This window comes from Pagrus pagrus (assembly GCF_965226575.1).
Source record: "Pagrus pagrus genome assembly, chromosome: 13".
NCBI lineage: Eukaryota > Metazoa > Chordata > Actinopteri > Spariformes > Sparidae > Pagrus > Pagrus pagrus.
The window spans coordinates 29,574,326-29,598,249 of record NC_140197.1 but is presented as its reverse complement, the minus strand read 5'-3'; the positions used below and the strand labels follow the sequence as shown (position 1 = coordinate 29,598,249).

At 44.4% G+C, this 23,924-nt stretch overlaps 1 protein-coding gene across 11 annotated transcripts in view; it reads right to left on the bottom strand.

The window, feature by feature from the left end:
• Window positions 1-23,924, bottom strand: part of LOC311268360 (RNA binding protein fox-1 homolog 3-like) — a gene marked incomplete at its 3' end in the record, with an annotated part of 442,215 nt that overhangs the window by 44,188 nt on the left and 374,103 nt on the right. For 8 of the 11 annotated variants that reach the window (XM_084371969.1, XM_084371972.1, XM_084371970.1 and 5 more), the window contains one exon: window positions 5,950-6,252. In XM_084371969.1, the coding sequence (XP_084228095.1) occupies window positions 5,950-6,252 (303 nt within the window). The remainder of the gene's footprint in view (window positions 1-5,949; window positions 6,253-23,924) is intronic. The other 3 variants (XM_084371973.1, XM_084371974.1, XM_084371975.1) reach the window with 1 other exon arrangement.

Here is a 23,924-nt window from a genome sequence, read left to right as displayed (position 1 = left end):
GGGGGGGATACTGAGTCTTCGCTCACAAGAATTATAATGCCTGAGCTTTAATTCATTATTTTCCTCTCCCAGTCCTCCACTGTTTGTTTTTCTTTTTCTAAAGAAGCTGTAAATATATCTCCTCCATCACCTGAGAGGGAGCAGGGGGTGTGACGGGGGGGAGTGTGGAGTAGAGGGGCCTCCTCCTCCCCCACCTCCTCCTCCCCCTCGTTCATTTAAAGTAGTGAAAGGTGGAGGAGTTATTTTAGGCGACAGTCACGTTCATTTTCTGCATAAACAATGTTCGGTGATTGGGAGTAGACGTGCCAATAAAGTTTGAATGGACCAGAAAATCTCCTACTACGGCTGCATTATAAAAATATTTGGTTCGTTAATTATAAAGAGGCGAAGGTACAAGTGCGGGTTTATGAAAAGTGAAGGAGGGAAGTCGACTCGAACTCTTGAGCTGCAGAAACATCGCTGAGCTGAAATTTGAGATTCTGGATGGATTCAGAAACTATGGCGCAGTGCTCCTCCGGTTACAGCAGCTGAGGCTCATGGGTATTGTAGTATTTAGATCCAGCCTCCATGTTAAACTGACCTGATGACAAACTGTAATGAACTTTAAATATTTTAATACGCACAGATGGTAATTTCTGTTGCTAGAGGTCTCTCAATGAAAACAATAATACACAAACACACGTAGAAAGATGATGTCGTGCAGAAGCGTAGGATTATGGGAGTTGTTGTCTTCCACCATTTCTGATGAAAATCTAATTAATGCGCCTCGGGAGAAAAAATGTTTATGGGTGAGGTCACTATTTCGATTCTGAACCGAAAATCAATCTGAAGGGAGCATCTGCGAAACTGCCAAAGATCCTTTATTGATCCGCTCGGGAAGAGCTCACACTCAGGTCAGATTTGAGAAACCAAACTTTGTAACGATCTGATGTTTTCTCTTTTGTTGTTAATTGTTGGTATTGTTTGTTGAACTCTGGACTCTTTATTTTATATTATATATTACTTGAAGGAAGAATCAGGATTAACTGGAGCTGATGTTGTAAAATACCTCAATGGCAGAGCCGTAATTGCTGAAAACAAATGTTTGTATCGGTAATATAATCAAAACAAATGGTGGATTTTGAGAATCATGAAAACCCTCCTTTTTTTACTTAATGTTCGCCAACTTCCCCTCTCTCTGCCTCACCATCTCGAATAGTTTTTTTCCCTCCTGGTTTGAACATTGTTGGCAACATTTAGTAAAAGTACACAAAATATAAACAAAGGTGTAGTTGTGTTCAGACATTTTAAGGTGGACAAGTTACATATTCTGTCTTTAAATTATATATTTGGTGATATTTGATTTTTTGCTTCAACAGATCCCATCAGAAGACAAAACAAAACAAAAACTTCTTTATGTTTCTTCCTCCTCTGTCCAGAGCTCCACTGTTCTCCATAAACTATTAAAAACACATCAGTGAGCCGTCCTGCTGCCCCAAATAATCACTAGAGCACCAAATGTGGATTAATCCGCCACGGAAAATAGTCCCTGCGCTGCTAAACTGCACAATAAAATGCACTATTTCCTCCTGTTTGTTTAAAATGAGGGAGGTTTTTAAAGTTTAATGTCTTCAGTAGAAACCAATCAGCTCGGAGTTGAGAGCAGGTTAAAGAAAATATGAAAGTTTCAGGAGACGTTGTTTGGTTTTGGTCTTTTCACGGGATTTCTTGACTATATGAAATATCGAGTAACAGCAGCCTCATCCTCTAAATTATCAATGAGAGTTTTATGTTGGGGAACACTGAGGATATCTATAATATATTTGAAATGAGGGTTTACAGTGGGGTGAGAGTCATGTGGCTCCTCCCACCTCCTGATAACGCAGTCATCCCTTTTTATAAACGGTGGCCTACATGCTGCCATCAGCACCGCCTCCGAAAGCTACACCGCTCACGAGAGACGAGAGTGCGCGTGTGCGTGTACGTATGAATGTTTGCATGAGCTCGGCCATGTTTTCCTCATGCCCCCGTGTGTTTCGCGCTTGTGTGTGCGCGTCTATGTTATCACAGTCGCCCAGAATACCCTTTGGAAAGTCTTCACGCCGCTGACACGGGCTGTGAAAAATCTGGAATTGAGTGCTGCCCTAACGCCACTGCCTTAATTTGTTATCTGAAAAGAGAATGATTACTCATGAAATTCAACCAAACCTCAGACTATTTGAACTGAGCCAGATAACGAGCTCAGTTTTTTTTTTTTTCTCCCTTTCTCCAGCAGAGCTCCCTGGCAGCCCTCTGCTACCCTCATCTCTAAGGATTTGGAGAAAAGTTGGGGGCTGCCTCTCTTCCTCAAGTCGCCTGCTTTCAAGTCAGCTTGTTTGAACATGGCACAGAGCGAGGTCCCATAGGTCTGACTCTGGACAACACCACCTTCCCAGTATAGACGAGCGACTGGTAGACACAGACGGATACAGAGGAGCCGACAGAGTCCCCGCGCCTCATTAAAACATACACACTATCCGCTCTCTGCGGGGAATTCACACAGAATCCATACGTTTCACTGAATTCTCACTCTCTCTTGACTCTTTTTAAGTCCTTAAGTCGAGAAGATGTGCAGAGTAAAGCGTCGTCGTGGGGTAGAGAAGCTGAGCGCAGCAGAGTCGAGCCAAGGGAGGAGGGTGAGGAGGGTGAGGAAGGGGGGAGTCGCTGATCTGCTCCCTCAATCTGTGTTTCTGCAGGGTGCCCTAATCAAAGGCGCCCGTGCCCGTCTGTGGCACCCAGAGCAAACAGGCTGGGTCTGTCATTAAAGCTGGGGAACACAGCGGTGGGCGACACTACACCAGCGGCCCCTGAGGATTAGACTCTCTGTTTACACCCCACTAATCTCATCCCTCTGTCCTGCCTGAGAAAAAGATGGGTGGAAGTGGGGGAGAGCGTGGATGCGGAGAATGAAGATGGAGGAAAAGCGGGGCCGGCGCGAGAGAGAGAGAGAGGGGGAAGGCATGAAGGAAAAGCAAGGCGAGCTCTCATCTCTCCATGGCCACCATCTCTGGGCTTTCTTCACAGCGGGTGAGCAGATGAAATGAAATCAAATGCGAAATGGAGAGAGAGAGAGAGAGAGAGAGAGAGAGAGGGGGAGACGGTGAGAGATAGCGAGTGTAGGAGTGGTGCACAGTGTCGGGAGGGAGGAGGAGGAGGAGGCTGAACCTCCTGCCAAGTCTCTCCTCACTTTAAACTCTCTTGTGTGTCAGCCATTACTGTAAGTGCGGGCGCATAAGCACGGAGCAGTTGGAGAGCGTCACACGAATCGTCAAATCAAACATTGCTAACATTACGGGGCGGCGATAATACGCCACGCAGTGCGATTGCTCTGCTTGTGCTGCATAAGCACTTTTTTTTCTGGCACCAAATGTTCGTCGCCGTGCGGTAATTGTGAGGCTGGGAGAAATGGAGTTATTAACAACGCTCTTTATGAGTGACCCAGATCCCTCTCAGGAGGGCTGTGGCCTCGCCGTGACCTCTCCCAGCAGGTGTTTTCATGCTAAAGGAGAAAACGAGGTCTGAAGGTCTTTTATTTTTTATCATCTCTGCCGGCATTATCTGTCTTTCTAGGCGCGTCTCGAAAGTTTGGAGCTAAGTCGTCCTCCTTTTTATCTACATCTGCCTCTTGTGAAGGTAAATCCCAGGTCAAGGCATTTCATATAAGAGTATCAGCACATGGGAGAGAGATGTGTAATATATAATTCAGAATTTCAGTCTCTTTCCCAGCTGTGTATCTCAACGTGCAGCATTGCCAGGGGTTTGTTTTACCACTCAGAGTGCCAGTACATTTAAATATGTGCACTCTTATTGTGAGGTGAAAATGAGTGAATAAAGGATTATAATCAGGTCCTGGCACAGTTACGCAGAGGATATTATCTTACGTTGAAAGGAATGTCTTAAACATTTGGATGCAGTTACGAGGAATTAGCTGATCTGACTAAACAGCGATTGGTTTTGGCTGGTCGAGAGAAGAGCGCATCTCCCGTTTGCTCTTTTAACAGACCTCCTTTCAGAGATCCTGAATCATTCATGTCTACAGCCTGTCACATCTCCTCAGGTTTACATGTCTTTTAGGGTGCACTAAATGGCTCTTCAGAAATGCACTTTTATTTTATGAGCACATTTTCAATCAAGTTCACCTCCAACGTCAAGCACAAAAGCATTAACGCGACATCAAAGTCTTCAGCTTCGTACGGGAGGATCACGCTCCGCTTCACTTTTTAGTCTCAACAGTTTTGTGTCTTGATGGAGGAAACGTTCAAAAGAAGGAAAAATTGGAGGATTGCTTGGAAAATAAGTAGGTGGGGCCGGAGACGTTCTCCTCTCTGAATGCAGCTGTGTGCAAAACTCACCACAACATGTTAGTTTATGGATCAAAAAGATTAAATATACATCATAATGGACCAAATTTGCACATGAAGCTTCTTAAGCACTCATTCGGCGCACCTTGTTTAAAATTATGTACAATTTTATAATATTATAATGTATGCAATGTATAATTAAAGGTGTAATTATTATTAATGCATTACCGCTTTAATTTTTAAATTTTGTGGAAATTTTACGGCCATAAACTTCCAGTATTGAACCAACGGCAAGATATTTATCATAACGAGGTGTGCAGCTGAGCTGGATTTGAGGCAGATCTTTAAATCTAGACGTGGCTTTATGGCACCAAACAGGGAAAAAACGGCTCAAATGAAACTGAAGCTTTCAGGCTGTAGGCAAACGGCAGACGATGGAGGCAGAGAATGAGAAAAATCTAACTTCTCAGTGAAACAAAGAGTCAGGGAGGGGAAACAAGTTGCAAGAAACATGCTGACTTTGTCTGGTTTGTTAATAGAGCTGCAACGATTAATCGATTAGCTGTCAACGTCTAAAAGAGGAGTTCACCCAAAAATGAAAATTCAAGTCATTATCTACTCAACCCCATGCTGATGGGAAGTCGGCTGAAGTTTCCTACAAAACATTTCTGGAGCTTCACAGCAAAACGGCGTTCTCCTAAACATCTGAAGTAGCTGGGAAAACTGCAAAAAACAGTAAATAAATGAATCCACACAGCTCGTCCGGTGTGATCCAAGTCTCTGAAAGGCCTGAGATCCCAAATCGATTTGAAAAGATGTTATTCACATCCTTTTGTAAGACCAAATCTTCACTGTAGCTGCTAAGTTAAAAAGCGTTAGCGTGCACCCCGTCTGAAGTGGGTGCACGAGCTCAACCCCACATCAAGGGTTTAAAATAACGTCTTTTTTAAGTCATTCTTGGATCTGAGAGCTTCCAGAGACATTTGTATAGAGCTGTACGGAGCCATTTGATGTTTTCTAGGTTGTTTTTTTACGTTTTAAAACAAGTCTCCAGCTTCTTCTGTTGTTTAGCAGAATGCTGGAAGCTCCAGAAACGTTTTGTGGACTACGAAACATCACCTGACTTTCCATCAGCACGGAGGGAGGAGATGATGACTGAATTTCACTTCTGGGTGAACTGTTCCTCGAGGAGAAATAAAGGCTATGATCAGTTTTATCCTTTAAAAGTAACGTCAATAATCAATTAATTGGTTTGAGTTATTTTCTGAAGAAAGAAAAGTCAAAATTGTCTGATTCCAGTTTCTTAATTGTGAATATTTTCTGGTTTCTGTCCTCCTCTGTGACAGTAAACTGAATGTCTTTGGTTTGACAAGACATTTCAGGATGTCATCTTGGGCTTTGGGAAACACGGATCAACATTTTTCACCATTTACAGATCAAACAACTAATCGATTAACTGACTCTGAGAGTAATCATTAGTTGCAGCCCTATTTGACATTTTCATCATGTTAAAAATAATAAACTACTTGTTTTTAATCACCATCAAAGACAAAGCTTTCAATAACAAACATTATACTTTTGCTCTATAGATGTAAAGAAAAAGGTAAATAATGATAATAATGTCTTTTACTTGCTGACAGCGTGTTGAGAACAGTGTTTGCAGGTGATGAAGGACACTGACCGGTGCGGTCGTGGTGGCGGTGATGGCGGGCGTGCTGTTGTCAGTGCCGGCCGGCTCGCTGTGCGTCTGTGTGGGCGTGTAGAGGGTCATGGCGTGCTCAGGAACCCGGCTCTGCCCGGTGTAGTCCTGTGTCGGGAGCGGGTGCGGTGCCGCAAACTCTGCGGGGATGCCATTCTGTGGGGGAGGAGGGTACTGGGCTGGGGTGTACGGCTGGGCCATCGCTTCTGGGGGGTTGGTGGCCTCTTGGTTACCCTGCGAGAAACACACAACAGGAGGCAAGCGTTAGAACTACAGTCGAGATCAAAGTTGAGTACATTGTTTGATTGTACAAGCAGCATGAAAGACGTGCGAGTTCATCAGCGCGAGTTGGGAAAAGCAACTGGGGAGAGTTCTCCTGCAAACCAACTAAGTCGGGGGGAAACAGCCATCATATCACATCTCAGCTCGGATTAAAGAATTCCTTGATCATTGCTAATGAACACAGTTTATGTTGTAGAGCATGGCTCGCTGTTGGAGGGGCAAGAGTCAGGGGGAATCTCAATTGCACTTGTGGCAAAGCACAAGAGGAAAGATCAATTAATTGATAAAATTTTGATTAGGGCCTTTGATTCCTATGACAGGTCTGTTAAAGTAGCAGCTGCTCCCTCTCCGAGCTCCACTTTCCTACTTTTAAAATTAACCTGCGTCTCACTTTATCAGCTCTCCTACTGCTCTCTGTCCCTGCCTTTTGTTTCTGTCAGAGAATATTATTTGAAATTGTTGGATACGAGTGCCAGAATGATACCAGAACAGTGCTTTTCTGTCGCGTTGTGATACCTCTTTGAAATCCCAGATGTACTCAGGTTTAATTCGGAGGCAAAAGAACCTCAGATTTTTATTTCAATCAAGAAAATTTCGACACATTTCGCTGCGAGGAAAAAGCTCTCGTCTTCTCTCCTCGTCCATACGCTTCCAGAACACACACTATGTGGTATCCACACCACATACTGTGTGTTTTTTTTCGTCTCTGCTCTTGACTTAAGTGATAGATGGCCCTTTGCAATGAAGCAGTTTCACAGACCCTTTGTCTCGTGTGGATGCTTGAGATGATGAGCTGCAGAAATAATGGACTTTTCTGGCTGGTGCACATTGTTAAACTCGGTAATGGCTGGACTACAGAAGTGCATGTCTTATTGTTGCGAAGCGCTCGGCTCTGCGAATCCAGACTAATGAGCAGAACAGTGAGATCAGTGCTGCTGGAGCGGATATCCATCCCAACATTAAAAAACGCAGAGGGAAAAAGGTGAGACAATAACACCGAAATCCAATAACACCCCCTGCAAATACCCTCAATCAAATTTAAAGATACAGATCATGCGAGCACAATGCATAACTCTTTCGATAAGAGAGGAGGAGGGAAAAAAGCACACAATAGCAGCCAGAAGTGAGGGTTTATGATTGGAGAAAAACAATAACAGTAAACAGATAGAGAAGTTTCTGTCTCTTCCTTTACAAGCTGGCTGGGGATGGTGAGATAGGAGATAAATGTGTTTTATTCTCTCTTCTTCTCTGCCTTTTTTTTTTTTTTGCTGCCGTGGTGTTTGGCCTCTTTCTGGAGATTTCCACAGGAAGCTCAATCTGGGCAGGAGGACGCCGTGGTTTTAATGAGAGAGCTGAGCAACACTGTGCTGTAAATGTAGTGGAAATAATTCTACTCTGACGTGTTGGCAAACAAACCTCGGCCTAAACTGTGCTCTGCCAATTAAGGAAATGCTCCATTATCTAAATGAAAAAAGAGAGGAGCCTTGAGAGAGGAGGAGGAGGAGGACTGACCAGCTTCTTGCAGCCTGCCGGGCCTCAAGGCTGCTCCTGCTGTAGGAGTGGACCCTCACTCCTGCCTGACCTAATCCCCCTTCTCTTTTTCATTATACTGTATTTCTATCTCCTCTGTCTCTCCCTCAATCCCTCCGCCTCCCCTTTCCCTTTCATGCTCATCTCTTCCTCCCCCCTCTCTCTCTCTCTCTCTCTCTCTCTCTTTTTATGCAGAAACTTTTTTAATCTCTACCCCTGTGCTCTACTTTTCCTCTCCCTCCAGTCATGGCATTATATAACACACTTGCATTGCGGGGCATCCTAATTCAAGGAAGCTCTTGATGTTGGCAATTTTCAACTTCTAAGCGCCCATTTTAAAAAGGAGAATGGGGTTGGTTACCTAAAAAAAAAAAAAAAAAAAAAAAGATGCACCTCCTGGTATGACAGCTGAAAGTACTACCAGATCCCGCGTCCTCCTTTAGCCTGTGAAACCATCAACGCGTCGGTGCTCGGCGGTCCAGCAGAGACAGAAAGCTCAGCAGCCCGGAAACCCGAAGGTGCTGTGTTCGACTGTTTGTACATCAAACACTGCTCATGTCATTAACGAGATCAAAGCTGCAGTTATGTCTTTTTCCGGAGTCACTGTCAAGATCTCTGCCCGTGGTCCTGATTGGCGTTGTAAAGGATTTGCTGAGGAGTTACTGAGTGTGTTTACATGATCACTCATACACGGGGTCATGATCAAACATCAGATAAACATCAACTCCCGGTTTCAAAATTCAGGACTAACCTTTTTTTCTCCCAGGGTTGAGAAACCTCGTTATGCTAGCTGGGCTTTTCTGATTTAATTCAGGATACTCCTCATTACTTTTTCAATGAGACTGCTGCATTAGCACTTCATACTCGATGGATGTATTACGGAAATTGGACTTCCTGGATCATATTTCATACACCAGTACCTGTTGCCAGGGCTGGTACTAACAGTTATTTTCACTGTTGATTATTAAAGCCCAACATGTCACAGAGAAGGAAAGAAACCAGAAAATATTCACATTTAAGAAGCTGGAATCAGAAAGATGTACATGTTTTTTTTCTTACTGTAAATCACTCAAACCTCCACCAACATGGTGTCACTTTGGTTTTCTGATCATGGTCGGCCAGGTGTGTTGTCACTTCAAGCTACAACATCAGTTGATCAATACATCAAGAAATGATGATCTATGTCTCTGGTTTACTAGATAGCACCAAGGTGCCAAAAGTCTTGAATGAAACCGGTTCAAGAACCAGCTAATTTGGTGGAAAAGGGGTATTTGGGCTCTGGGAAATTGTCATTATAAGGACAATAACTTTAGTTGCAGCCCTACTTCCATTACTAGTGATTATACTGGGGCACCAGGTCGGTTTCCACTGGAACTAAAATGAAAGATGCCCCTTTTCCACCAAATTATCTCTGGTTCTTGAACGGGTTGCTATGTAGCGAACTAGCTCGCATTTCCATCAAGGCTGTAGAATATGATGCCCACTTCAGTTCACACTTAAGGTCTTGCTACTTTCTGGATCCAACTGGGATCCGACTTTCGGGTGTTTCCGAATTCTGAACCAATTTATTTTTGGTTAAAATACTCAAAACAGGTGAACTGGTTCCATGTTGGTGGAAAAGCCCCAAGAGTGTCTAAGATGCTCGCGCATAGATGGTCAAAAGTGTGGAAATTGTTCAAATCCAGTACACACAGAGCTGAAAACCCAGGTTCCTTTGTGTTTCGTGTAAATGTCGACTCCTGAATGTGATCAAACCGGGAGGAGACTTTAAATCAGGACACTAGTGTGCATGTAAACCAACACACTGTGTGAGAGTGTAGACTTGGACTGTGGTCCTAATCAGCAGGAGGTGTCAACTGTTTTCTCAGTTATCTTCACGTCTTTGTTTGGTCGTGAACATGAACCTTAAGAACTTCTCGGGTTCTTTATTCTGCCTTGTTGTTTCTGCTGAGCCAGTTTTCAGAGGGGCCTCTTGTTTTTGGTTTGCTGTATCCTCAGCTATTTGACAGTTCCTTAGTTTAGGGAAATCTATGATGTAGTTTACTTTCCTGGCTGGCAGCCCTGGTTACTGTTTCTTCTTCACGCCTCAGTTCTGCATTTGTCCTGACATGTTCTGCTAAACTTGTTAAATCATCATCTGCCTTCCAGTGTCCCCCCTGCGCTCGGGTCACAGTCTAAATCGTTCCACTCACGGGGCACAAAGGCCAGTGTATCTGTGTCAGGTCTGTTGCCATTTGAGCCTTTTAAACAAGTGCAAAAGGACTGAGACAGAGCCAAGTGACACACAAACAGGATAACAGCCCGGAGCTCGGTTTTGGAGAAAGAGAAACTGCGAGAGTGTTGTAGCGCCATGTCGTCGCTGTTTCAAAGGGCAGCAAGGCAAAAGCAAGGAGGCGGAGAGTACAGGCCTCATTAGTGAAACACAAAGTAACACTAGCTCTCGTATGATCTTCGCCTTCCTCTGATGTATGTGACAAACGAGTTATTCAACTGGAAATGAACTGGGAGAAGAAAAAAGGGCCCATGCAAATCAGGGGAGTTGTGTTCGTCCCAGTGCGACCACGAGCCCTTTTCGCTCGGGCTGACTCGCAGTCGTCAAGATAATCTGCGGTGCCTAATGAAAAGCCCTCCACGACAAACCAGTCAGGTACACAGCACATCTCATTCCGCTGAAACAGATTGCTGTTCATTACGGCTTTCGAAACGAGCGCTACGACTTGTTGTTATATTGGGATGCTGGCGAGTGTTTCTCTACCTGCGGGCCTGTTTATGGGAAAAGAGCAGGTCCCCTTGCGGCACTTTAATGCCCCCCTTACGTGGCCCGCTGCCATGAGCCGCCTAAACCTCGCTCGTCCCCACGGACACGACGACGACGAATAAAGGCAGCGGCGGAGAGCAGCCTTTATCGATCTACCATCCTTTCCAGTCCTCTTTCCCTCCTTCCCTTCATCTCTCCTTCCACCCTTTCTACTCCTATTACTGAAGAGCACAATAAAAAACACTATCTCTAATCTTAAGCACTCTCCCCGTGTAAAATTGGATTGGAAAACCCTTACTTAAGGAGATCACTTCTGGAGCGGAGTTTTTTGTTTTTACAGTCAGCATCAGGAGCCAAAGAGGTCAGGAAGGCCTTGTGGTAATGCCCACTGCTGAGGCTGCCAGTCTGAGAGAGACTCCCAGCGTACAGTACTCAAAGAGGGAGAGAGAGAGACGGAGACTTTCACTGGTGCTAAACCCCCCCAGTGTGGATGGTCAAGGCTATATTCCATCTCAGCAGGTACAACGACTTGGCCGCTCGCCAGCGATCCGTGATCCTCTTTAGCGGCGCTGTGAGGGACGGCGATGAGAGGCCAAGAGGAGATGGGCTGTGCAAATACAGGAGCTGTTAGGAGGAACTCATATCGGCAGAGTGCTCCACTGACTCATACGTGCGATGGAGGGTCAAAGAGCAACGCAAAGGCAAAATACGGCAGGCGACTAATTGCGTTGCATTGAATCCGGAGGGAAATCACTCAAATGGGAGCGAGCTGATCAATCTCGGCAATCCCGGGCCGTGATGGAGTGGGCAGCTTTATGGCTCCAGCTCAGTCACATGCAGCTCGGATCATTTTTCAGCGAAGGCCTCCCTACTTTACATGGATCCTTACTGTATGACACTAATGGTCCCGAGCAAGAAATGTTCCTCCTGATTCTATACGCTAAGCAATTCACGCAGATTTATGAGCAGCTCTGCGGTGTTTCTGCATAATCCAAACAGCATGAATAGTTAAATGTTGACTTAACATAAAGCGTCGCTGTCTCATTCCTTCACCGAGAATGTACACAAGCAACTTGCTTTGTCAGAGCACAGATGACATAACATTTTCTAATTTAATCTTAAGCTTTTCAGTGCCTCATCTGAAGCATCATGCCGCACAGCGTTCCTCTCTAGAACAGTGCTCATTTGGTTTTAATGACCGTCTGACAGTGACAGTGGCAAACTTGTGACAAATCCCGCTGGGCCGTCACAGCACAGAACCGAGCAGAGTTTATGGTGAAAAGTGTAATGCAGCACAGCGGAGGCCAGCGTGCGGCAATCAGTTGACGCAACACAAACGAAACACTGAGTGGTTTTCAGCCAGCTGCATGAAAGCCTCTTGTTGTCCCCGGCTCTGCTGCTGATGCTCGGTTAATTGTAGCCCCGCACACAAACAGGCAGGCAGGCAGGCAGGCAGGCAGGCAGGCAGGCAAGCAGGCCGGCAAGCAGGCAGGCAGTCGAAAAGACGGCCTGAGATGATTTCCACAGGCAACTGGCATTCATTTTGTCTTGAAGGCGCATAAATAAAGGCTGTCTAGCCGGGTCCATTTTAATTAGGCGAGCCACATGATCTTACTCCAAGTCTCTCTGTTAACACTCACCAGAGGCTGCAGCATGTGTTAATTACAACCACATGCCACACAGTGAATCCAAGGTGAGCCAGAAAAAGGAGAACTCAAAAAGCGGTAAACAACAACAAGAAAACAAAACACCTTCAGCTGAGTTTCTCATGATGAGGCACATATTTGGTGCAACGGCTATTCCCCTCCCCCCAGTCAACCAATTACAGCGCGATGTTGGTAGAGAGAGAGGGAGAGAGAGCGGGGAGATGTGGAGAAGCAGCCCTATTTAATGCAGATTCACAAACACAGCCCCCCCTCCAATCTCAACAAAAGCCCGGTCTTCCTCACCATTACAGTAGGTTTATGATTTCAAATAGGCTGGGGAGAGGGTTATTGTTTTGTCTCACATTTCCTCCCTTGCAAACTCCGCTCTTTCCATTTTTCCACCTCATTTGTGGAAAAATCAATCCTCGAAAATAAACACTTGGTGTCTTCGCTCCGCGTCCAAGTCAATTTAGATTTCGTGCATGTTTTGTGCCGCTCTTTTTCCGAGAGGCTTAATCGTTTTCACATGTCACATATGTTTCATCCCCTCTAACGTGATTTTTCCTCGTTATTGGGAGCGCTTATTTGCTCCACGGCCCGGGATGGAGGTATTAGAAAGAGAGTTCATTTTCCTCAATCCCTTGCTGATTTCTTCATTACGTTGCGGCGGAGGCGCTGCACGCGGCGCCTCGCACCGAGATGGGGCTGCTCTTAGCGATGCGACTGCGAGTGTTACTATACCTCAGAGACGCCGGAGCGCCACTTAATAAACAGAGTAGACAGAGGATCACTTTGAACTCCTGTGACATGTAATGAACCTGTCTGTCTCAGCCACAGCTGTGTCTGGGCTCAGGCTCTGCATGGTAAAAATGCAGGTAAATAAATAAATAAGCTAAAACACATCCAAATAAGCCTGGAGGCCCTGTGAAAAAGCCATCAGTTACACATGGTTAGACTCGTAGCGTTTTGCCAACGCCATAAGAGGAGATAATTGTCTGTTGCAGTGCCGTTGCCTCTTTTGTTGCATAACAGATATTTACATCTGGGACTAATTACTCCAGTCTGGGTGTCAAAAATTTGGATTAACTTGTGGGATGCATCCAGTTTGGTGTTTAGACTCATTTATTAGCGCGAACAGACGCCGTGTTGCTTTGACCCCATCAGACGAACACACCAAAGAACTTTTTCAGCTACTTTTTTCTCCTCTCCGCTTTTTTTTTTTTTTCCGTTCTTCCAAAGTTGTCAGAACAAAGTGATATCGACACACACTCTATCAAAAAAAAAAAAACCCTCCCAAAACTGAACGACTTTCTTTGAGATTGCTATTGATCACTTAGATAAAGACCCGAGCGGAAAATGAAAACTGATAACTGAAATGTTGGGACTGTTCTGTCATTCTGGTCATATAAACCCATAAATCAATCCCACATGGTCGTCATGCCAGCGCAGCGCTCGTCAGACTGCAGATGAGTCTTCAGAAATCCTACGGGGGATAAAAAATGCCAACATTTGTTTTAGAATCAGCTGATTGTCATGTTAATTCAGTCGTCTTCTTTTTTTTTTTTAACGCATGCTGGGATTACGATACAGGGGCCAGAGTTCCTCGTGGGGACAAAATGCCATTACTTAAGCATGCAGGAATCTCGACATGACATTCCTTGACCGCTGTGACAATGGCAAACATATGCAAATGAAGGAGAGTGCCACTCTCATTATGACCCTGTCACGGAGACGCTGACACCTCCCACCGGACCCCCCGAGTGCGTCGGGGAAAAAAGAGGGAAACTGAAAACGGGAGATAAACGGTGGAAAGAGGGCGCGACGACGACCAGATTCCGGCGAGGAGAACAGGTGTAACGTTGTTGTTTGCGTTATCTCGGCTTCTTCGTCATTCTCTCTGCTCTCTCATGATTCCCTTTTGTAATTTATTCCATTGGCCTATTTGCCTCGCTGAGTCTTTCTCTTTTTTTTGTCTTTGCTCTGCAGTGGAGGGAGGGACAGGTTTACATGGGCGGGATTCTTTGAAGTGAAAATGCCGACTACTCCCTGCTGTAGCCAAAGCTCATCTAATCAGGGGCTAATTCCAGTTATTAAGATTTGAGAGATAACTTTGATTCATCACAGTCCATCTACCCCTATCGGTTAATCACTGTCGCGCTAAGCTCTTTTTTAGTCATCCTTTTGTTTCCACTCCCTCTGGCACGCAGAGAGGGGGAATAAGAGAGATAGAAGAGAAGGAAAGGGAGAAGATATTAACAATATTAATGACCCGTGATTCTCGTCTCCTTAATGAGAAGGGTTATTAACTGTGATTATCCATGATGAAATGGTGGTAATTCTTGAAAGCTTGAGAAAACTTGTACAATCTCTTGTCTGCTGATTTGTTCCTGTGATGTTTAAGAAAGGGAAAAGGTGAGCGCGGTGAGAAAAAAGAAAGAGGAATTTAGAGGATAAAGAGGCAGGGGCAACCTGGGGAAACAGAGATGCTCGCAGCAGGAAGCTAAGAGGGATTTATTTATTTTTTTCTGTTTTAAGGAGGGCTAAGGAAACCGTCTCCAGTCCCAGTGCTGCCGCATTTCAGACAGTTAAAATCTGTCTTCCTCACAGAGATGAATCCAAACTCTGAAGTGTTTCTCCCTCTTAAAAAACCCTCAGCGCCACGTCGCCTCTCGCTTCCTCTCCGCGGTGGCTAACGAGTGGGCCAACGTACGCACCCAGTCCCCCATCTGCTGGTTGACACTGCTGAATGGCTGTTTGAACACCTATGCTGCTCTCGCCAGATCCCTGATACAGCATTTCCACCACTCGCCCCTTTTTTCATTCCAATTATAGGAAGTTGCATGCTCGTGGAGTCCCTGTCGGCTCCATATGATTCCCTCAACGGAGAGGAGGAGGGGGCGGCGGCGGCGGTGGTGGTGGATGGTGGTGGTGGTGGAGGCGCAGGGGGAGGGGGTGGGGGTAGCTGTCTGGTGAATCATTGATGTGCAGTCAGACTGTTTCATTGCAGATCTGTGTGCATGTGTGTGTGTGTGTGTATGGGGGAAGAAGGGGGTTAGCAGCAGACAGATAACAATCCTGAATTATGCATGTCTGTCCCTTGTGAGGAGATGCGGGATGGGGGGGGGGGAGTGGCGACGGGGATGAGCCACACTCTCTTATCCCCGGGGACAAATTTGGATAGAAAAGAGCTAGGTGTGGAAAAGTCGGGACCACCGTGGGCGCTACCTGACCGCTTCAGACGCCTCTCTTTAGCTCCACGAACTCCTCAAACTGTGATGGCTGCCGCCTCACGCAGACAACTGCAGACGATGCAGTCACAGGGAAATCAGTTCTGGAAAACGGCCGCCCGTTACGAAGCCTGATCTGCCGGTAATAATGCTAATGGGCAGGAGTGGAGGACTTGCCAACTTATTTGTTAGATGTTCCTTTTAAGAGTATCTGTGGGAATTTAAGCCCGGACCCCGCGAAGCACTATCACCCCTCCTAAAATTACACTGCATCACAGAAACACCTGCTGGGCCCATTTTAGATAATAATCCCATTTCTACATGCCAGTACGGCTCTCAGACGGGAGAAATTGGATTGTTTGCATTACTGACCTGTGGAGCAAGGCAGTCTGGGAAAAAGCAACAGCCTTGAGGCTTTATTAGATTCAATCGGTCTTTCATAAACAAAAACCTTACTTTTCAAAAAACGGTACAAGAAAAAAAAAAAAAGAAAAGAAGAGAATCTACTAAATGTGGGTAAGCCAGCACTTTGTGGACACACTCCATTTATTTTCTCCAATTAAATCTCTTTAATTGGATTGAGGGCTGGCACCTGGTTTACACTCTGTCAACCACGCAATCCACAATAATTGATGCCAGAGCCACCGCGTGTGTGTGTGTGTGTGTGTGTGTGTGTGTGTGTGCGTGGGACGTGTAGCGATGGGGGAGGGATTTAGAGCATGTCTCACTACTCCACAATTTCACTGTGATCAATTTATCAATGGTCCGCCTCGCTGTCCACCAGCGTCCACTGCACCGAGATGGGAAATACCTTAGCAGTTTCACGCGCAGGCGCACACACACACACACACACACACACACACACACACACACACACACACACACACACACACAAACACAAAAGCAGTGATGGAGGAAGCATTCAGATCTTTTATGTGAGTAAAAGCAGCGATATTAAGATGTTTAAGTGCTGGTGTTATCTAGATAATGCTGGTTTTATTAGCAAAGTGTTAGAGAAGTGCTTATTTTGTGGAAAAGTTTTGTGTTGTCTCTTTTGTGTCTTTTTAAAAGACTAATAATGAATTGAAAGTATTTCCAGTATCTTTTATTTCCCACACACACACACACACACACACTGTCCCGTTGCCCTAAATACTCACCAGAGCACCAAATTCAGATTAATCCGCTGCAGAAAATAGTCCCCTAAAACTGCCCTGAATCCTCCTGTTTGACTTTTGTTTGCTAAAAATTGCAGCGGGCAGCTGTTTTAGGAAAATACTGAACCTTTTCTGAAGTTATACTTTATATGTGTGAGCCATTTTTAAAGATTTACGTAAGACAGAAAGGACAACATCAAGTAAAATAGTGGAAATGTGGAATAACACCAGCCGTATTCTTTACATTTTACGCATGTTCATCAGTTTTCACAACGTCTTTTGAGAAATATTATTCTCTTATAATGTACTCAAATTAATCCAAGAATGATGGTCATTAACAACTAAGTAATTAACCATTCAAATCAAACACTTTGCTAATAATATGAGCGGTAGAAATACAGCTTTTTGCTTTCCTACAAGTAATGTACGAACGATCGTCATTAACAAATAATCAGTGTCTATAAAAAGTATTCTTAGAAGCTGTGCGTGATTTATCTACTTAAAAAAATGAATAAAAGTCGTTTTTAAGTGGATTTTTTGACATTGATCAATAGAAAAATGTTAATGTCAGACTGACACAGATCTACACATAGTGATCTAAATTAATTACAAGTACTCTTTAAAATGCGTCTCACAGACATGATACCGTCCTGTACACAGTGCATTAGTTAAGGATTTCGCAGTTGCATAAAATGGAAATACTCAAGTATAGTACAAGTATCTTAAAATTGTACTCGAACCCAATTACTTCACACCTACACATTAAAAGAACAAACCGGGGCTAATGCAGCAGATTTGACATACATGCGTGTGAGCTCTGTAACATAGGAGCGTATGCACACCTACAGAACGAACTTGGCTGCGCTCCTGAATACAAATGCCCGCGTGGAATACAAATGGTGTGCGCCCACACGTGGAAACACGCAGAGATACAAATCCAAGAGATGCATCACGGCGCGCTGACAGCACCTTTAAGACACTTTGAGAAACACCCGGCTCCTGAAGCGCCGAAGCTCCGCCGCCGCCGTACAAATGGAGAGAGGCAGAGACAGAGCGAGAGGGAGGCCAAGGGAGACCCGACACAGTAAATAAAAATACAATTTCCTCCAGTGACATGCCCATTCTGTTGGAAGCCTGACTCTAATTATTCTAAGCACTTTGAGGGATGGCTTTCCACTGCATTAATCTACACATCCCACTAGCCCATCCACAGTCGATGCACTTTTAACTACCTAAGGACGCCCCGAAACTCTTCTTAAAACCTCGGGAGGAGGAGATTGACTTTGTACAGTGATGGGGTAAAGTGCTTTGCCTGAGTGAATCTTTCTCTAAATCTCACAGCACAACACCGTGCAACAATTTTCATTTTCAATTTCAAATAGCGCGTCTCTCCCTCCCCCTCCCCCCTCCCCAAAAAAATAAGATCAAATTCGAATGGGAGAGTGTACGTCGGTGCCGTTGCGGCTCAAAATAAGTCGGTGAATTCTCATTACGGGGGCTTGTGTGAGAGTGCGGTTGTTTTCCTCTGGGCAGGGAAAAGCACTCGTAGCTCATTTGGAACTGAGATGAATCGATAAATCACCGGGGACCATCAATCAATCAATGAGCCTATCAATACTCGCTGGACGAGACTCCTCCCACCGGCGAAGAGGCCATGTTGGCTAAGAATATGTCGGGCAAATGGGCTTTTAACATAATAGCTCAGTCCACTTGTGCTGAGTGCAAGATTGATGCCGTGCAATGTTTACATGTTGACACAAGCTGTAATAGTGATACACAGCAGGTCCCGTGTTTACGTGTAAAATAATCAGCACACACACACACACACACACACACACACACACAGATATACTGTAATGTGAAAGGCCGCTCACATTCTGGTCATGTTTATCAAAATCTAAACAAGATCAAACCGTCTTTGAAAGAGCTCTGCTCTCTGATCGAGCCTGTATATTTGGCTTTGCTGCACTGCAATATCTCCTCTGTATAAACATCTGCCCCCCCTCGGCGGAGAGGGAGAAGGAGGGGATGCAGAAGTAAATAGGCGGAAGCAGAGATCTATCTCTCCTAATTAATCACCACTCGTTTTTAAGTAAAAAGTTTGGAATAATGGGGCTTCCAGCTGCTGCTTATTTCCCCGCCGAACAGACGCCGAGGCCAAACTGCACGGCACATTATGAGGAGCGTGACATTTTGATATGAACTGCAGGGCAGACGCTCCCTGTGTTCAGTATGCTCAAGACAAAACGCAGAGCGGGGATGTTAATGTTAAAGCATAGAGCTGGTGATATCCTTTTATTTCTCTTAAAGGAACAGTCCACGCAACAATGTGCAGTCAGCTCAATGCAGATGGAAGTTCAGATTGAGCTTCATCGTCCACAAAATGTTTCTGGAGCTTCACAGTAAAACAGCTGCAGCGTTCTGCTAAACAACTGAACTGACTTGTTTTAAAATGTAAAGCCTTGAGATCCTAAACTGATTTAAAAAGACTTTATTTGCACCTTTTGTTAAGCTGAAATCTTCACTGTAGCTGCTGAGCTGAAAGTGCACCCTGTCTGAAGTGGGTGTACAAGCAGGTCGACCTCGTGTGAGAGTGTAAAGAAAGTCTTTTCAAATACATTTCAGGACCACGGGACCATTTCATGTTATTTTCTGTCCTTTTTTTAAACCTTTTAAAACAAGTCTCCATGTTCTTCAGGTGTTTAGGAGAATGCTGCAACGCTGTTTCGCTGTGAAGCTCCAGAAATGTTTTGTGGGTGAGTACATTAATAGACATTTTGGTTGGACTTATCCTTTATAGTCCAATGAATCCGATGAAAAGAGTGAATTGAAATTATTTTTAATATCTTCTTTTTTAAAATAAATCCCACCCACATAAACCGTCCTGCTGACACAAACACTCACTAGAATGTGGATTAATCCGCCTGATGAAAATAGTCCCCATTAATCCTCCTGTTTGCTAAACATCGATGTGCCCAGCTGTTTTAGTAAATTACTTGTTAGCTTAGCTTTGTTTTTAAAAATAAAATTATATATTTGTGAGCCATTTTTAAGAGGTGCAGGAAAATCAGAACGTCGAGTCAAGTAAAACATTGCTGGTTTTAGACGTATCCTTGAAATTATTCCTAGAAATATGATTGATACGTAATTTGAATGTTACACCTCATTCACATACTGCATGATACTTAAAAACATTCACTAAGAGGAAAACATTTGTTATCAGAGGCAACAGAAACCTGAAACGTCGAGAAAATTCCTCCTGCTGAACATAATTCCTCACACTGGCTGCGAGCATAAAGTGTTGGCAGGTAAATTAACTTCCCTCCAAGTTACCATCTCCAACCTACGTGCCCTTCAGCAAAGCACTTATCCCCCTAACTGAGCTGCTCGGTGGCCATCAGCAGAAAACTGCACTGAGAGTTAACGTGCTGTGTGAGAGCACCGCGGGGCCGATGCCTGGCTGAGACAGAGGTTGCAGACTCAGCAAACACGTGTTGAATTAAAAAAGAAGAAGAAGAAGAAGAAGTAATGAATGAATAAACAAGCGAGCAAACGAATGTATAAATAAAGTTGTTGTGTTTTTTATTCAGCTGGAAATTACTACACAGACTGTGAGCTCTTTGTTGCTTAAACTAGCGTATTACAAACACTGATTCACATTATGGGAAAAGAGGCGGCTGTACTCTTTTAATTCACACACCTAATGAAGGATTTGCCTGGAATTCAGAAGATGAGCCGGTTGCAAAAGGAAATAATGCTGTCAGAGAGACAAAATGGGGCTCGTGTGGATTTCTACTGCAGCATGAAAGATGTAAACTGTGTGGCGATGCAAAGATACGACATGACGTGCAGCTGAAGAGAAGGAAATGAAGTGAGAGTGGTCATTCAGTTTGAATGACGAGCGAGAAATGTTTGTAATTTGATGTTTTTCTTTCCGTGAGACACTCGAGCTGCGAGACCGACTGTCCTCGTCTGCTGCTGATGATGGACAGGTAGTAAAAGGATGTGCACGAGCTGGTCTGTGTTTCCATCTGTGTGCATGTTTCAGACTATATCGCTTGGGTGTAAACGGCTCAGCTGGATTTAAGAGCATGAACTGAGGGTGTCCTGAACACCTGAGAGGGAACTTTACATCTTCTAATGGTTGTTCTCTGCAAATAACGACATAAATTGATGATTTGTTTCGTCTACAAAATGTTAACGTTCAGATTGACGTCTTTAAATCACCTCTTTTGTCGACTAACAGTCCAAAACCCAAACAGTCTTCATTTACCGTCTTAAATGACAAAGAAAAGCAGAATTTAAGGAGCTGGAAGCAGAAGATTTGTTGGACATTTTTGCTTGAAAAATGACTGAAATTATGAATCTTTTGTCAAAATGACTGATGATTTATTCTCTTTCGATCGACTAATCGTTGCAGCTCTAATGAAGAAAAACAGAAACTGTTTTCTGTCGTTCTGAAGCGTCTCGCAGTAAAATGACTGATCCTGCTAATTTAATCCAAATGTTTTGTTTTATGATCCACATGGACCCAAAACAAACTGTTATAATACTCAAGAAAATGGAAAAATTAAAACCAACACTAACACAACGGACACATAAAAAGAAAATGATATGTTGGCCACATTACCAGACGGCACAACACTACTGCAGCAGTGCTGTTTGTACACTAGGATACTGTTTGTCAAGTGTCCCTTTAATGATGAGGGCACTTACACGAGCTTTTGTCCAATCACAAGTACTTCTAAGAAGCATTCATACCTCGCCAAGGCTGCACAAAACCCTAAATCTGTCTGTCTGATAGGAGAGGATGTTCAGTCTGCGTCTGGATTAAGATACACGCGCTGACAGACAACTGGAGGTTGTAAAAATGTTGAAAGTTTCATCTAAACGCTCTGTTTTACAATCAAAAATGGACCCAAAACAAAAAACGGAGAAATAAAACTGGGTTTCAGAGTTTTAGGAAACATAAAAAAGACTGCAAGTTACAACCACAGACGGCCACTCCTGTCGAGTATCCCTTAATGATGAGGGCACTTACACGCTCTGCTTCTAACAGGCATTCATACATCGCCAAAGATGCACGATCCCCCTAAATGTGTCTGTCTGGTAGGAGAGAACGATCCAGTCTGAATCTGGATTAAGATGCACACGGTGACAGACAATTCACATTTGCACTCGAGTCAAATTAGAAGTGGTTCATGAGAAAATAGTAAAAAATGTTAAATTCCTTGCAAAGTTAGGATCAGGGCTGCAACTAACGGTTATTTTCAAGATTAATCGAGTAATCATGAAGTGTATAAAATGTCTCAAACCCAAAGCCGCTTCATTTACCGTCATTGACTAAAAACGATTATTCGATTATGCTTCTATATTTTTGGAGAAAATGTTCATGAGAAAATTGTGGAAAATGTTGAAGCATCCACACCCAAAACTAATCACTTTAAGTTTGAGATTCTGTGAAGATTTTCAGATACTTAATCCCGCCGGCTAACAACCAGAACATCCACCAAATTGGACCCAAAATCCCTTCTCAGCAGCGGAGTTAAGGATCCGGACCCCTTATTAATTTAATTGAACACAAGCCTACATCATATCTGACAATCAGCTGGAAGTATTTGGTGCAACCTGAGTACACAGACCTGTGTGTGTGTGTGTGTGTGTGTGTGTGTGTGTGTGCCGAGGCTGTGAATGCGGTTGCTGCTATGTGGCAGCTGACACAATGGAAACAGATTGCCACGGTGGCTGTGCAGCTCTCCATCACATCGCAGCAGATAGAGGGAACGTGAGGCCTAAGGGTCAGCGCTGTGGCTGCCTGCGGACACAAGGCACCGGGCCCAGCCATTACTGTTAGCTAATTGGAGTTTTCCTCGGGGTCAGGCTAGTCATCTGTGCTGCCTGTACCAAGCGAGGACCCCCACTCGAAACCCCCCCTGCATCATTTTTAACACTGTGTCACCGCTTGACGGGACTCTCTTTCTCTCTTTCCCCCCGTTAAGGACAGGGAGGTGGAGGCTGGAGGGTGGAGAGGGGGAGGGAGGATTAAGGAAAGAGTGTGATCTCCCTCCACCGTAGCTGGTTAATAGGAAAAGTCTCTGTCTCCTCTGTGCACCATTCATCATGTCAAATGGTAATATCTTTAAAGGTCAGGCCGAGTCATAAAGAAAAAAGAGCCTTGGCTAAACTTTCCCTGGGATTTCCAGAGGTCTAATCACCAATCACCAAATCTGAAGTGTCTCTTTTGATTGGCTTTTGATGGCCTTGTTTCAGAGTGAATCATTATACAGAAAAAAGGGACATTTAGAAGAACGAGAGTCAGCTAATTTTTTTACATAGTAACAGGAAGGGATATTCTCTGGACTGAATTAACCAGCTCGGCAAAAAAAAAAAAAAAAAAAAAAAATAGAAGCTGGAAGAAATATGAAAGGGGAAAAAAAAAACCCTGCAGTTGCATGATTTATCCAGCTGACTTGAAGCTGAAAAGCAGCGGGGGTGCACAAAAAAAGGAAAAAAAAAAAAAAAAAACGGCGCGTAAAAAAAGCTAGATAAAATAGGAGAAGAAAAGGTGGCAGGAAATAAAAGAGAGGCAGAGGAGCTAAAGACTGCTACTGTCTGACAAGTGTCACACTTGCGCTTCGATCCAGCCTTCCTCCTGCGCTAATGACTGTCAACACGACAAGCAGGGCCGTCTGAAGGGGGAGAAAATTACTCGCTGAAAAGCAATTGACTGACCCCCATCATTTCTCAGGGAACCAGTGACCTGTGAATATTTCATTATGGGGAAAGTCGTGAGGCCCATATAAATGGGGGGCAGAGAGCGGGGGGGGGGGTGTTGATCTGCCGAGCTGCCGTCCCGAAGCCGGAGAGGGAAACTGGGGGCAGACCTGCCTGCGTGCCTGCCTTGTAGCCTTTTCACTACTCCAACAATGCATATCTCAGCCGGAGAAAGAGAACAAATGAAAGGACTCTGTTTGGAGAAACATTTCTTTTTTTTTTTTTTTTACCAGAGAGCAAATGTAGACAGAGAGGGGGGAGAGAGAGAGAGAGAGAGAGAGAGAGAGAGAGAGGTGCTTCCCTTTTCCAGCATCTGAAGAGAAAAGAGAGGACTTTAAAGGGGAAGAGAAAGAAAAAGAAGAAAACTAAAAAAAAACAACCCTGAAATGTTTGGTAGGTGTGGGTCAGAGCAAGCCATTCTTTTACCCTCTGCGCGACATTCGTCTTACATTGAGAAACATCAGAGGCCTCGGAATCGAGAGGGGCAGGAAGAGAAAGAGAAGACGAGAAAGATGAAAGAAAATCAATCCCT